Here is a 16,217-nt window from a genome sequence, read left to right on the forward strand (position 1 = left end):
CGGAGCCTATTACCAGGAAGCTAGAAAAAAATCCTTCCCTCTAACTAAGTAACTGCTATAATGTTTTGCAGAGGCAATACAGGCTCAGAAAACGTGATGGATGTCCATGTAGTGACATATATATTGTGTTTTTGTTTTTCAAGATTTCATTTTGAGTCCTTAATGTGCTATTTAGGTTTGTTGACAGCCTGCTGTTGGTCAAGGCTCTGGGCTGCATAGTCAGGGAGACTAGTAACTCTTCCTACAGGCTCATCTCATGAAACAGACATGCCAAGAAAACAAGATCAAAAACTCATTCTCCATGTGCCAAAGCCAACATGCCATAAGCACTTAGGTGATCTTTACCTACCTTCCTGCCCCATAATAAACAGGGAAGAGAACAGAAGAGGGAAGAATGTGTCTTCATATATCCTTTCTTTCCCTTGAATCAAACCCTTGTACATACTGTTTTATGGGGGGAAAATAAATGAAGGAAGAAAACATTTTCAAAAAAAATTAAAAGGGAAAAATTTTGGAAGCTACCAAAGAGAGAGAGATGTACCTAAGTGAAAAAGAGTATAATGTAATAATCAAGAGAGCACGCTTTGGACATGGACTACTTGTCTTCGGGTATCAAGCTGCTGCTTATTTGCTATAAAATGGAGATATACAGCTCCTAACAGGGCCTTCATTCACGGTCTCTGTTTTAAAGAATGATATGCTTTTCATTGTCAAAACTGAGTCTGTTATTTATTTCAGATAGCAGAACTTGTAGCAACTGAATTTTTTGATCAAGGAGACAGAGAGAGAAAAGAACTCAACATAGAACCCACTGTAAGTATGAAACCTTGTTGGTAGGAATTATTCAAATGGATTTTTTTTTAATTGTAGACTCCTTTTAATGGTTCTATGGGATCTTTCCTTAGGACCACAATTTCTCATTTTATTTTTTAAAACTTTTTTCTCATTGGAAGAATTACACATGTTCATTACAGAAAGCAAAACCAATAAAAGGCATAAAAAAGACTCTTGGGTTCATCATATTGTATCAGTGATTTTTGTAATTTGTTTTTTCCGCTTAAGTATTACAAACTACTTTTCATTTTAACAAATATTCTTATGTATTATCATGATTACATGAAATAGATGTAACCATAATTTACCTACTTCCCTTGGTGTAATGTTTGCAGTGTTCACTATTACAAACAGCACTGTGATAAACATCCATCATAGATGTTTCACTCCTACTCCTTGGTTCTCGCCATCAAAAGAATTTAATAGAGAAGCTATGGCTGACAGGGAAAGGAAGGAGAGATAACAAAAGAAACATGGAGGAAAAAAGACCAGATGTCATGCCACCACCACTGTCTCCCCAGTTTTCTCAGCATTCTACTTGTTTACTCCTTTGTTCAAAGTTCTCCTCAGAAGTGTGTTCAGAGCAGTGTTTCATCTATCATAGATGTTTATCACAGTGCTGTTTGTAATAGTGAACACTGCAAACATTACACCAAGGGAATTGATAAACCGCCAAACCTCATTCTTCATTATCTTGTTAGCATAAATTCCCAAAGTTGTCGTGTTGAAGAGCAAACAGAATTTAAAGGTCTTTGATACACACTGCCTTTTTACATAGAGTATGGATCTCGGATACAAGTAAAGATTCCTCTCAGCCCACTTCTGTTTTTTGGAATGAGTTTCCTTGAAATAAAACATAGAGATTTCCTCTTTTTTTCTTTTTTCTTTTTGTATTAGTTGCTGTCTGACCTTCCTAGGCCAACCCACTGATTCACCTTTCTACAGCCAGCTTTCATTGTGTTCTTTAAATAAATGCACACAGTGGCTCATGCCTGTGATGCCAGCACTTTGGGAGGCCACGACAGTCAGATCCCTTGAGGTCAGGAGTTCTAGACCAGCCTGGCCAACATGGTGAAACCTCGTCTCTACTAAAAATAAAAAATTAGCCAGGCATGGTGCTGCACACCTGTAATCCCAGCTACTCGGGAGGCTGAGGCAGGAGAATAGCTTAAACTTGGGAGGTGGAGGTTGCAGTGAGCTGAGATGGTGCCACTGCACTCCAGCCCGGACAACAGAGTGAGACTCCATCTCAAAAAATAATAAAATAATAACCAACTAAATAAATAAATGCACATCTGTATGTCTGGTCTGTATTTGTATTTTCAGGATCTAATGAACAGGGAGAAGAAAAACAAAATCCCAAGTATGCAAGTTGGGTTCATAGATGCCATCTGCTTGCAACTGTATGAGGTATTTATATGAAAACTACTAGACTTGCTAAACTTAGACTGTTGTTATGAATTAGAACTTAAATTGAAGAGATTAATATTAGGTGCCTATTTTTTGCTTCTAAATCAAGAAATAAAATTATTAGTAGTATGGTTTCTTTTACTGATTAACATGTTTGTATTGAACAAGGAATATATACTAATATCTGCTGAGTGCCTACTATGTGCTAATCTCCAACAAATTGATTTGGGGATGCTAAGAAGAATTATGTGCCAGTGTTACCCTCAAGGAGCAATACTGTATATACTGTGCATTAGCATATTCTTTTTTTAAGTCTAAATTTTAGCCTAAATAAAGAAAAGTAATCCAACTTTTTCTCATTATCATAATGTGGCTTTAGTTATAAAAATTCTTCTGAGGATTAAAAGGAGGGAGGTAGAATATTGGAGGTTCCCATTTCCACGTATCTGCTGGCTTGGCTTTTGGAGAGGGGGTGGTTATTGTAGGCAAATAGACTCTCCCTAAAACATCTAATTTATTAGTTTAGATGTTTATGACTCAAATGCAGAAAGAAGAGGTTGTCTTTGTCTTTGAAAGTTTAAACAGGGAACTGTTTTAAGTTTTAATTATTTGGAAAAAGAACATTTTTCATGGAGTTATCATAGAATGTCAAGACCAGAAAAAAAAACTAGAAATATTCTAATCCAGATATTTCATATTTAGTAATTGAACTTGTAAAGTTCATCTCCCAACGAGATAGACTATTTGCTCTAAACAGGTGGTTAGTGGGAGAGGTGCATCTACAGTCCAGTTCTCACTCTTACTCCAGGGTTCTCGCCATCAAAAGAATTAATAAAGAACTGTGGCTGACAGGGAAAGGAAGGAGAGATACCAAAAGAACCATGGAGAAAAAAAAAAAAAACAGGTGTCATGTGCCCTGTCGTCTCCCTATTTTTCTCAGCATTCTACTTGTTTACTCCTTTGTTCAAAGTTCTTCCTCAGAAGTATGAAATGTGTTCAGAGCATTGTTTCAAACACTTGGACATCTCATTCTTTCCATAACAGTTGCTTTCTTATTGATTGGATTAAGAGTTTCTCCATTAAAAATACTAATGGCTCTTTTGAGTTTTCTCCATCCCTGTAAATACAGTCAACATAGTAATCACATCACCTATTATAGATGTTATCCTTCATTTATATATATACAAGGATTCATTTTATTTGAATCTGCTGTTGAAAATTCTATGTGATACTGACATGTATTTTTAATATTATTACAGAAATAGTTATGTTCTCACTATAGAAAAATCAGAGGCTGGGCATGGTGGCTTACACCTGTAATCCCAGCACTTTGGGAGGCTGAGGCAGGTGGATCACTTGAGCTCAGGAGTTCGAGGCCAGCCTGGCCAACATGGTGAAACCCCGTCCCTACAAAAAAAATAGAAAAATTAGCCAGGTGTGGTGGCATGCGCTTGTAGTCCCAGCCACTTAGAAGACTGAGGCAGGAGAATTGCTTGAATAGGGGAGGAGGGGGTTGCAGTGAGCCAAGATCATGCCACTGCACTCCAGCCTGGGCAATGGGAGTGGAACCCTGCCCTAAAAAAAAGAAGAAAAAGAAAAATCACAATTACTGAGAAGCAAAAAGGAAAATAAAACCAGTTACAATCCACTACCCAGAGAAAACTACAGATAACATATCAATTTATATGCTTTATGACATTTTCATATACTTTTCATTTAACAATAATTCAGTAATTGCCTTTTGCAATCCATAATGTCATTATATCCATATTTTATGTATCAAATCTGTTTCTGTGAGGTTTCTTTTTTTTTTTATTCTGTGGGAGGTTTTCCAGTGACAACCTATTGTTGGGTATTTGTCATTTTAAGTGGTTCACTATTAGGAAGAAATCTAAAATGAACATTCTTGTGGCTAAATATTTATGGCACTATAATTGGTACATAATAATGCCACACCGAATTATGAATCTTTATTATAATATAATCCTGGATAAAAGCCTATTTAAGTACATTGTATGAAACCATTCCCTAGGAAAATGCAAAAACTAAGCAGTTCCCTGATGCAGTCACACTTAGGGAGAGCCAAACAAAACGTCTTTTTTCCCCTAAAAGTGGATTCCACACAGATCTGTCTCCCTAGCACAGTAATGTTATTTTGGAATGTGTGTGTTTGCTCTGTCTCTCAGCATGTACTCCTTATCTGTAGTATTTTAGAAGAATCATGCGTAAATGATATGTGTATGTGCTCACACAGCTTGTGAAAATTTCAACAGTGAGTCTGCTCATGAAATGAGTGTGGGATGTGGCCCTTTGTAACAGGCCTGTGGGAGAGGGCTTATTTCCTGGCTTCCCTCTAGCTGTTTGCTTTCTTTTTTCTCTTTAGGCCCTGACCCACGTGTCAGAGGACTGTTTCCCTTTGCTAGATGGCTGCAGAAAGAACAGGCAGAAATGGCAGGCCCTTGCAGAACAGCAGGAGAAGATGCTGATTAATGGGGAAAGCGGCCAGGCCAAGCGGAACTGAGTGGCCTATTTCATGCAGAGTTGAAGTTTACAGAGATGGTGTGTTCTGCAATATGCCTAGTTTCTTACACACTGTCTGTATAGTGTCTGTATTTGGTATATACTTTGCCACTGCTGTATTTTTATTTTTGCACAACTTTTGAGAGTATAGCATGAATGTTTTTAGAGGACTATTACATATTTTTTGTATATTTGTTTTATGCTACTGAACTGAAAGGATCAACAACATCCACTGTCAGCACATTGATAAAAGCATTGTTTGTGATATTTCGTGTACTGCAAAGTGTAAGCAGTATTCTTGCACTGAGGTTTTTTTGCTTGGGGATTATTTTAAATAATTGGTTTTTGTGTTTTCTGAATTACCATTTTTTCAAGAATGTTTGGAATCTTTCCTTTTTCAAAAGTAGGTTAGGAGCAAATTATCATACATTCTGTGACATTTAAAGCCTTTATAGGATAGTGAAAAATGCTGGCTGAGTGGATTTTAAGAGAAATAATTGTATTTGTCAACAGTGTCTTTTTTAAAAAGTTAAGGCATTCTGAAACAAATGGAAAGTCCTATGAAACTGTATTGTAAAGAAAACATTAGTTAATTGATTTGTTGTTTTGTGAGAGAACAGGCAAGAGAGAACTTTGTCACTTCAGTGCAGTACATTTTTCTAAAGGCTACCCATAAAATCACTTTCATCTCACCTACCTGATGATGCAAAGCAGGTGAAACCTTAGGAGATGATCCAGTCACTGACTTGATTGAGGGATAAGTGTGATCTAGAAATGGAATGGCCTTGGATGTCTATCAGTGAAGAAAAAATGTTCTGTTAGAAGATCTAAGAGTTTTTTTCCTTCTGAGCTTCCTTTTCAAAATAAAAGTGACAATTGTAGCGTTGACTTGAAGTGAGACATGATTCTAGATAAGAGAGTACAAAATGACTCTTTTTCCTGTCAATTGAAATTTAAAGAAAAGTTTTAATTATATAAATAGCAAAGGGCTATTGCCAATAGTAGGGTCAAAAATGAATTTGAGGGAACAGTGGGTAAGAAACTTTATGCCTGAATAACATTTAGCAGTATTGTGATTGAAAAATTGCCATATTTTGATGTATAGGACAAGTCAGCTGAGATCCAGAGAATTCTGGATGTGAATGCTAAACACTGGCCCTTAACTCATATTCAATGTATTTTCTTCCCATAACATTTAGTATAGTTAATATTTTCTTAGAATTTGAGCCCATTTAAGTGGATTAATATTCTACATGTGCGCCCCTAAAGATACATTTACTCAATATTGGAAAAGTAGATAATGAATTAAGCAACTGGTCTAGGAAAGGAAAATTTGTTTCAAATATGCAGGAATGTTTGGATTTGGGGAGAGTAGAAGGAGAGATTTGCTTGATTTGTTAACTTCTACCTCCAACCCACAAAAAAGATATTTGATCTGAGTTTCTATCACTAATTTGGATAGAAAATTTCTTAGGGACATAGTAATGCAGCATTCTCAAGGACCTTTCGCCAAAATGTGTTTTCCATCTATGTCCCGATTCCCCTAAATTTTGCCTAAAATTCAGTATGTTCCTTAAGTTTTTAAAATTCTGAGTGTGTACAAATATCTTGACAATGCAGTTTTATTTTTATCATTCTGGCAAAAAAACAAAAAATAGAAGCAAAACACATTGTATTGCCATTATTTTGTATTTGGTAAAGGTTAATCTAGGAAGTTACCAACTGTTTAATGTATTGTATACTTGTATTTTTAGGATATTTTATTTTTTTTGGCCATACAGATAAAATTTGTAAGGTTGCCCCTTGGTGGCACTGGTGTGTAAAATACACAGACTATCACTAAAATAATAGTTATATATACATACAGGTGTATACTTATGCATGCATACATAAATCCTTAGTATAGAAAAATTGTATAAAGAATAGCAATCTTTAATAAACCTTTTTATTACATTGTGATTTAGCAGTTATGCTAAAATATGTACTTATACTTTAGTAGTTTGGTCCCCTCTAGTATGTGTCACTGAGAAATTTTTTAAAGACATGGTAGATCGTGTTTAGAGGCTTTGTATGTGTGTCATTTTAATAAGCAAGAAGATATATTTAGATTAGAAATGGTTTGGTCTGCCTTTGAATAATGTTTATTTTACTTTACTAGTTGAGACATTAAAAGAAGCTGGGCAATGCCTATTTTATTTCTTTGTTGGATATTTTAGTTCATACAAAGCAGAGTACTTCTTTAGGGCTGGTTAATTGGTTCAAATAATTTTTAATTTCCTTTCTAATATCTTCTCAAGTTGGAAAAATATACATACAGTCCTCCTTCACCTTACTCTGTATTTACATTACCCATAACTAGCAAGAAGTTCTTGTTCTAGATTTTTTGTTTGTTTAGTTATAACAGAGTAACATACCATTTAATTTCAATTTTTAGTCAGAAAAGTCCCCACTATTTGACTAACTTGTTAAAAGATATCTATATAATTGCCTGGCCTTATATTTTTCAGTAGATTAGACCATGCCAATCACAATCCTGGGTGGATTTGTGTAAGTCACTTTACCTCTGTGTGCCTAAACAAGTTGTGCTTTTTTAAAAGGAGTTATGTTTGGGCAAAGCCTTTGTCTTCAAGCAGAATGTCACAGAAGGCAGCTACTTTATAAGCCCCAATGGGCTGTGGAGACGACTGTCATAAATGGGATATTAGTCTAGAGAGAAGGTGATCTATTCCCACGTGTCATTTCTAATGTTGAGTTTCCAAGACTGAACAAAGAGAATATATTTATTCAGCTTCACTTGCAGATCACTAGTGAATGTGAGATTTAGAGCTCATCGAGTACATTGCTTCAAGGTACAAATCCAGGATGATGATGTTGTCACCACTGTCTCTTAATTTTGAATAATAGTTTCCTTTAATAGGAGTATTAGAGATAAGAAAGTATATGAAAATATACTGGAAATATTGGATTCTTGGAGAAAACTGTTCAGTCACAGATATATTCTTGCCTAGCAGTAAAGTGCCTTTATTTTCAGCATAGCAAATACATACTAGACCTGTTCCAATTTGATTTACAGTTTTTTTCTGTGTTTTTCACCAGATTGTACTCCTAAAACTTAACAGGCCATCACAAGCAATTGTCTTTTGTTTACAAGACTGATTTAATATGAGAGGATACAAAATGTCATCGTTATCCTCTCTTATGAACAACTGTAGTCAAAATAAGGTGGCACAATTTAATTGTTTTGTGTCAGAAATACATTGACCCACCTTTTATTGAGTCCTGCCACATGTTAGGTACTGTGCTCTGCTGTGGAGACAGAGCAGTGACCTCAAGGAGCTCACGGTCCCTGAAGGAGGTGCTGGAGAAGAGACTTAGCTTCTGATACTGCCGATTTAACGTGAGAACGTGGGGTATACTGCATCACTTCCATTTTCATCGATAACATATGTTTTATGCACGTTCTTTACCTGAAACTTACTAAGAATCTACCAGTGAACAAACATCCTGTCTTTTTGCAAATATGAATCACTTAACCTGTTGATAGTTGAAGAACACTTTAGGAGTTTTGTATTCTTGTATATAGTTTATTTTTTCCATGTGCTAGCCAGGTAAAGATTACACAGTTCTTCTGAACTGTTAAATTGTGCATGGTTTTGGACCCCTTCTGCTCTACTACAGAGAGTGAAGAAGAAAGTATTAAAGCTCACTTTACCATTCCATATACTTACTAAAAGCCTGCATAAACATGTCTTAATGAATGTTGTTGAAAGCAATGTAAATAGTTGAAAATATAAATTTATATTACAGTTTAAGAAAAGAAAACCTTATGAGGCATCACTAGCCACTGTTAATATCTATTTGTATTCTTATACCTTTTCAATATATTTGAACAAATATAGTTTCTGGCACTATTTTTATACTAGGAAAAGGAGTTACTATGTATATTATGCTTAGCTTTTAAGTCATTTTAAATAACCATGAATGTTGATTTCATTACTTTCCTTACCTCCATCATGAGGGTCATTTCAGATGACTCTTTTATGACAAAATCACTTTAAAGGAACACTTACCTCCGATTCCTGTATAAAGTCATGAGATGGTCAAGGTGGTTTTCCATTATGCAGATTCTTCACCTGTCAGTGGTTTCCTCATTTTGCCATGCTTTGTAAAAATAAAAAGAATGAACAAGTAGGTATGAATACTGTGTGATTATTAGGGGACTCTGAATTTTAAGGGTGGGGAATTAATAGGGGAGTTTGGATTTTAGGCAGAGAGAATGGGCCCAATAGTTTGAGAGACTTTAATCAAGCTAAACTGTGATCCTATTAGCTGAAGAAAAGTAATCCTTTCCTTAGCCTAGACTCTTCTCAGTTAATAGTCTTCCTTTTATTAATACTCCTTGCTGCCAATTTGGGGGCAATGTTTTCCATCTCCTTCTCACTTCAAGTCAATAATGACTCTTTGAAGGGTGATTATTACCAGCCTGATGCTCCATGAGGAGCTGAGGCTTGGAGCTGAATACTTGGCCAAATGGCACGAGCTGGATTTGAGCCCAGATCTGTCTAGTTGCAAAGCAAGGGTCTATTCCTTAGTTCTCTTTTTGAATTTAAATTTATAAAGGTCTCAAGTCCACTCTTACAAGCCAAATGGGCTATCTGGAAGCATTAGAGATAGGAATTCCCTCACCCAGCAGGTTTGGTTTGTCTGAGTTTTTACAGTTAACATTTCTTAATTTAGTTCATCTGGTAATAGCTAAGAAAATGCCTTCACAGACTCCAACACCACTGTATCTCAGTGCTTCTAGTCTAGAGGTGTGAAAGTATGAGTAAATGCAGAATTTCTGATTTCATTATTTTGCCACTAGACAAGCCGTCTTCATGTGGGGCAGAATATCTAGGTTATGTCTAATTCATAAAGCTAAAGGAAGAAGTAAAGTATAAGCTCATGTAGAACAATATTTTAGATTCTCTGACCACTAGAGAGTGCCAGAGTTTTAGTTATCTTTAAAGAAGTAATCTTCCTTTCTGACCAATGATTTTTAGTGGCTAAAGAAAAATAAATGGAAAAAATCAATAGAGAAAATAAAAGGTAGGGGGAAAATTTTTTTAAGACTTGCTTATTACCTTTTGTACAGTGATCATGTCCTCAAGATTTTCTCCAGACAAACAATAAGTTATCATTTGAAGTCTCTGATACTCAATATTCCATTTGGGTAGACATCTACCCTTCCTATGGAAAAGGGACACATTTGACAACTCTTGAACCTGCTTTGTTGCTATTAGTTCTGTAGCATTCTTAGCAAACAAGGATTCTTACATTTGATATATGGAAATGTCAGCCTATGATTTTCTATTCTTAAGGCACATAACATTAAATTAGAAGAAATACTTAAAACTTGAAGAAAATATTCTTTACAGTTTTAAGCTGTATTCAGATTATAACTCAGAAAAACATGTTTCCAGTTCACAAACCATTTGTTTAAAATAAAAACCCACAAGTTACAAATAGAATAAAAATCATGATTATTTTAATCAAAGAAAATCTGACTGACTAGCATATGTGATTTCTCTTCCTGGCTTTCCTCATTTTAAGTATGTGTGTTTGTGTGCATGTGCACACACCTGTGCAAAGGTGTGTTTATGGTGGACAAAGGGATTTTAGGCAGTAGCCACAGGAACTAAGTTGGTTCTTTCAGTTATCTAACGGCAATCCCAATTTTAGGATTCCTCTTCCTAAACTGGAATCTGAGGGACAGGCTTGCATAGCTAAAGAAAAAAACACTGAACATGAACTAAAATAACAGGGTTTGGGTTTTTTTGTTTTGTTTTGAGACAGGGTCTCACTCTGTTGCCCAGGCAGGAGTACAGTGATGCTATCTTGGCTCACTGCAACCTATGCCTCCTGGGCTCAAGTGATCTTCCCACCTTAGTCTCCCAAGTAGCTGGGATCACAGGCCCATGCCACCACACCCATTTTTTGTAGAGACAGCATCTCGAACTCCTAGGCTCAAGCCATCCACCCACCTCGGCCTCCCAAAGTGCCGAAATTACAGGCGTTGGCCACCATGCAACCTTCATAATAGTTTCTAACTTTAATATACCCAATATTAACTACCTGCAAAGCTATTTTTCACATTTTCACTTCATATCATTTTTATCTTACCCAATAGGAGTGTTTTAAGGCTTTATATGACACCAATCAGCATGTAACTGTAAGAAGCAAACTTCCCCCTTTACCACCCAGCTCTGAAAGTCAGGAATTCTCTGGTCTCACTGATCTGCCATGAAACGTGGTCAACAACTCTACCTCAGCCACAACTGCTCTCTATCTGTCTGTCTTTCTCTCTCTCTCCAGAAAAGCCTATAGAAATAGCTACTAAAGTTGCTCTACTGAGCCTATGAGAATAAGTAAGTTGGCTGGGTACGGTGGCTCACGCCTTTAGTCCAAACTACTCGAGGCTGAGGCAGAAGGGTTGCTTGAGCCCAGGGGTTGAAGGTTACAGTAAGCTAAGATCAAGCCACTGCACTCTAGCCTAAGTGATAGAGTGAGACCTTTATCGCTAAAAAATAAAATAATTTTAAATAAAGAACAAATAAGTAGATCCAGCGATCCCACTACTGGGTATTTATCCAAAAGAAATAAAATAATCTCAGAGAGATACCTGCATTCCCATGTTTATTGCAGCTATTAACAATAGCCAAGATATGGAATCACCCTAATTGTCCATCAAAGGATGAATGAATAAGGAAAATGTGGTATATATACACAATGGAATACTATTCGCCATTCAGAAGAATGAAATCCTGTCATTTGTGGCAACATAAATGAACCTGAAGACATTATGTTAAGTGAAATAAGCCAGGCACAAAAAGACAAATACCACATAATCTCATTAATTTGTGGAATTTTTAAAAACCGATCTTGGCCGGGCGCAGTGGCTCACGCTTGTAATCCCAGCACTTTGGGAGGCTGAGGTGGGCGGATCACGAGGTCAGGAGATGGAGACCACGGTGAAACCCCGTCTCTACTAAAAATACAAAAAAAAAATTAGCCGGCGTGGTGGCGGGCGCCTGTAGTCCCAGCTACTCGGAGAGGCTGAGGCAGGAGAATGGCGTGAATCCGGGAGGCGGAGCTTGCAGTGAGCCAAGATTGCGCCACTGCACTCCAGCCTGGGTGACAGAGCGAGACTCCGTCTCAAAAAAAAAAAAACAAAAAAAAAACCGATCTCATAGAAGTACACTGTAGATGGTTACCAAAGGCTGGGGTTGGGGGTCAGGAAGGGGAAGAGATTGGTCAACAGAAAATTACAGATAGATGGGAGGAATAAGTTCTGGTGTTCTAGTGCACAGTAAGGTGACTATCGTTAACAATATTGTACTTTATATTTCCAAATAACTAGAAGAGAGGATTTTGAATGTTCTCACCACAAAGAAATGATAAATGTTTGAGATGATGGATTAGACAATTACCCTGATTTGATCATTATGCTATATATATAGGTAGATGATGAGAGATAGATAGATGATAGACAGATAGATGATAGATGATAGATAGATAGATAGATAGATAGATAGATAGATAGATAGATGATAGATAGATAAGGAAATATCACATTGTATCCCATAAATATGTACAATTGTCAGGTGTCAATTAAAAATAAAACCTATAGAAAAGAATCAGTAAATCAGTAACACTCCTTGGAAGATGAGGAGACGACTGTGCCCATCATTAGTAACTTTGTTTTTTGGAACCTCTGCTGCTCTTTTTCTACTCTGGCTCCATTCTCGAGAAACATTCAGTTCTCCCCTGCCCCACCTGAATTACACAGCCTTCCTGAACTACCAACATCTCTCTGCATTCTTTCTTGTACTTTGAAGGGACTCAACAAATACCTATGGAGTAAAAGAATAGATTCCCATTGTTTCTTACTTGACATAAAATTGAGTTTTTTATAATGAAGAAGGTAATTTTAGTGAAGGGCAATAGAAAAATCAATATAGCATTTTTAAAAGAATCCTCGGTTGAACAAGAGCTGAAACGTACTATGAAAAAACTGACTGAATAATAAAAAAGCTTTTAGAAAAATATGTTTCTGTTTCTACTGTGAAAAACAAGTTAGTTGCCAGGCTTTCATTAATAAATTGATGACCAGTGTGAAGTTACTCCCAGTGGGAGCTTTTATTGCTAGGCACCAACGAAAATTCATAAAGGCTAAAGGCCAAAAATCTATGGAGACAAACAACTTCAAGCCAAGAGGCAGGATTAAAAAAAATAATAATAAGCAAACAAGTCAACAGAAGACATGCATTCATTCAGAAACATTTGGTTCTCTACTAAGTGTCAAGCTAGGGTACACTAAATAGGCATGGGCTCACAGAGCTTGCAGTTTAGTGGAGGAAACACACCAGGGCAAACAGGCCATTAGATCTATGCACTGAGGGTAAAGAGTGGAGGGTATTTAATTCAAACTTGAGGCTCACAGCTTCCTTAAGGATGTGACCTCTGGTTTAGTCAAGTGAAAAGGGAAAACAGCATTCCAGGCAGAAGAATTAGAATATCTGAAGACCTAAAACTAGCAGACTAGAGAACTTGAAACATCTCCTACTACTTATTTAAATACTTACAAAATTATTATACTTATGAATGATGAGTATTAAAAGTATATTTATAAAGTATAAATATTATATACTTATGTTTTATAAAATAAAGCAAATATCCTTTGACATAGCTCTTAAGAAAGTAAGGGAAATTCCCAGAGGCCAAAACAAAGCTAATTAAATATCCAAGTAGAAAGCATGTAAGCTGATGCTATAACAGACCTGGGACAATTTGCAGACCTCTGTCATAAAGGGTTTAATGCCCACCCCAGCTGGTGTCAACCTAAAATAAACAGCAGAGAGACTGGCTTCCAGATCAGAGTTTATCTGGTAATAGCAGGGGATTGTAATCAGATACCCATGCTATAGAGGGCCATAGGTGCATCCAGAGAAGCAAAGAAGACAAGGGGTTTTTTTAATGGAATATATTTCCTATTAGCGTTTTTATTATTCACAGCATAATTTATTTTAAAACCAATTTAATTCCTTTTAACCTATTAAACAAAACTAGCAAGGTTAAATTAAACTTAGCAGTGTGCGAAATAACTTAAGGATAACTTACAAAAGGGAATTTGGAATAACCCAGAAATTATATTATTACTTACACATAATTCAAAACAATATGAAAATAAAGGCAAAACAAAGGAGGTTACATTCGTTGTTTTGAAACAATATCTTTGGCTACAAGGATTAATAACAAGAGTGGCATCAGTTCATTAGTGGACAGGCAGCTGCTAGGCAGGCATCCTTATAGATGTAATCTTTGTACAAGGTTGTGGTTTTGACAATCTGTTGTGATAGTTTCTGTTATCATGCAAACATGTAAGAAGGTCCTCCCTTCATGGTCTCCCAGCTCTCTTTCCTTACGGTTTGACATAAGTGACTCTATTTTGGTACAGACAACTTTCACACAGGAAACGTGGTCTTGAGAGCCCAGGAAGCCTTTAAGGAATGGCCCTCCAAGTAAGGCTGAAACCTCTGAAGAGCTACATCCTCAATGAATATGTGTGAGACGGGGAGGCAAGAACCCACTCAGATTCACAGGGAAACAAAAGGAAGCATGTCTGTCTGAATCTGGGCCCTGGTTAACAAAAAATTTACATCAGGTTTATCCTCATAGTCACACAAATTTGAGTTTGAATATGATCTAGAACTACCCACATTAAATTGTAAGCACAAAAAGAAGTCTCAGGCCAGTAATGTCCTCTGTATATCTGGCAAAAGCAAAGGCAGAATGTCTTTGGAATATCACATCCTCAAACAGACCCATCAAATTTCCACAGAAATTACACTACTTAAGAAAAATTCTTAATTCATAATTTCAAGACACATGAGGAAACAATCACCATGTAAGAAGTCAGAAGTCACAAGACTAAGATCAGATCCCCAAGAAATTCACACAATAGATCTATTTGCTTGAAGCAGTTGGGAGAAATCATTGATTCCTCACTCCTGTGACTCCATATGGAGGAGCACCCCTAAAGTGACATTCTCAGCCTCTTTCTCCACCTCTAACTCAACCCAGTCTGTTTGTAGTGTGATAGCCATCAGTCCACACTCCTTAAATGGGTGAAGTTGATCTAAAAAAAAGCAGTAAAATGTTGCAGATGTGTTTCTTTTCCTTACCTTTCCACCCTGGTCCAGTGCAAGCTGGAAAGCCTAAGTTTGTCTAGGTATGTGGGCTGTCCCAAGATCTAACCTGTAGAAGGGATGGGGATTGAAGCAGAGGGTGAGAATTAGCCCATTTAAGTGCAGAATGTTCCTGAACCTAAACATGTTCTCCAAACCCCTTACTTACCTGACTCCCTCCACAAAGCACACTAGCCAATGTCACGGAGTTTTCTGAGGTTAACTATGCCTGCCCTCTAAGGGCTTTCTAGATTGTTGATTAGCAACACCAATGGGCTTTTCCAATCAAGCCTTCTCCTGCCTCTGATCAATGTGGTAAATCTGCGATTTCCTAGTTCTGTCTTAAGCTGTGCCATTCTAGGGACAAACATTCCTTGTGCCAATGAGAACATTCTTACTCATCTCTCCTTTCTGCTGGTGGCTGTATGGGGGAATAGGGGACAGAAGAGAGGTCAACATTGAAAGGGATCACATTTTAGGAATGCAGTGAATATGATCTAATGAGTTCAAGAAAAGTAAAACTGAAAGATGTGTTTCTAAGTTATAAAATTCTGAAAAATAAATTTAACATGACCAGAAATTATCATTCCCATTTTTTTCTTCCTACACCATGGAACACCTGCATTTGTGATGACCATCAACAAAGCACACTAACAAACCTTTAGTCATTGGAAACCAATATTCACAGGCAACACAATGGATGAAACAGCATCACGAATAATATAAACAACATCAGTGAATGGTATTAGGGAACTGCAGAGGCAAGATCTATATTATTTTCATATAAACAGGTTCTAAAGAGCCACAGCATTATGAGTATGAGTATTGTTATTCTTTTTCTCCCAGTGAGAGATGAAATTAGGGAACAACACATTTGACAATAAAAAACACAAGCAGACTGTTCCTGGACCTAAATAGGAAGAGATAGTATCTGGACACTACTACCAAGATGAATTATTTTCACATGCACTAATTGGAAAATGAAGTATGTAAATCGCTCTTCTCTACTCGTTTTTCTACATTTTCTTTTAAGTTCCGGGGTACATGTGCAGGATGTGCAGGTTTGTTACATAGGTAAATGTATGCCATGGTGATTTGCTGCACCTATCAACCCATCATCTAGGTATTAAGCCCAGCATGCATTAGCTCTTTTCCCTAATGCTCTCCTCCCAGCACCCTCCCACGACAGGCCCCAGTGTGTGCTGTTCCCCTCCTTGTGTCCATGTG

At 36.9% G+C, this 16,217-nt stretch overlaps 1 protein-coding gene and 1 long non-coding RNA gene across 3 annotated transcripts in view; one reads left to right on the plus strand and one right to left on the minus strand.

The window, feature by feature from the left end:
• PDE5A (phosphodiesterase 5A) overlaps positions 1–5,652 on the plus strand; it is a 132,924-nt gene extending 127,272 nt beyond the window's left edge. For both annotated transcript variants that reach the window (XM_055274713.2, XM_055274714.2), the window contains exons 19-21: positions 739–813; positions 2,161–2,244; positions 4,628–5,652. In XM_055274713.2, the coding sequence (XP_055130688.1) occupies positions 739–813; positions 2,161–2,244; positions 4,628–4,765 (297 nt within the window). In that variant the 3' untranslated portion in view covers positions 4,766–5,652. The remainder of the gene's footprint in view (positions 1–738; positions 814–2,160; positions 2,245–4,627) is intronic.
• Positions 1–15,850, minus strand: part of LOC129480682 (uncharacterized) — a 65,210-nt gene extending 49,360 nt beyond the window's left edge. The window contains exons 1-4 of the long non-coding RNA XR_010120494.1: positions 15,160–15,850; positions 14,988–15,060; positions 9,888–9,993; positions 5,462–8,925 (exon numbers count right to left, since the gene is read on the minus strand). This is a non-coding gene — a long non-coding RNA (uncharacterized lncRNA). The remainder of the gene's footprint in view (positions 1–5,461; positions 8,926–9,887; positions 9,994–14,987; positions 15,061–15,159) is intronic.
• Positions 15,851–16,217: the final 367 nt, after the last annotated feature.

This window comes from Symphalangus syndactylus, chromosome 4 (assembly GCF_028878055.3).
Source record: "Symphalangus syndactylus isolate Jambi chromosome 4, NHGRI_mSymSyn1-v2.1_pri, whole genome shotgun sequence".
Lineage (NCBI taxonomy): Eukaryota > Metazoa > Chordata > Mammalia > Primates > Hylobatidae > Symphalangus > Symphalangus syndactylus.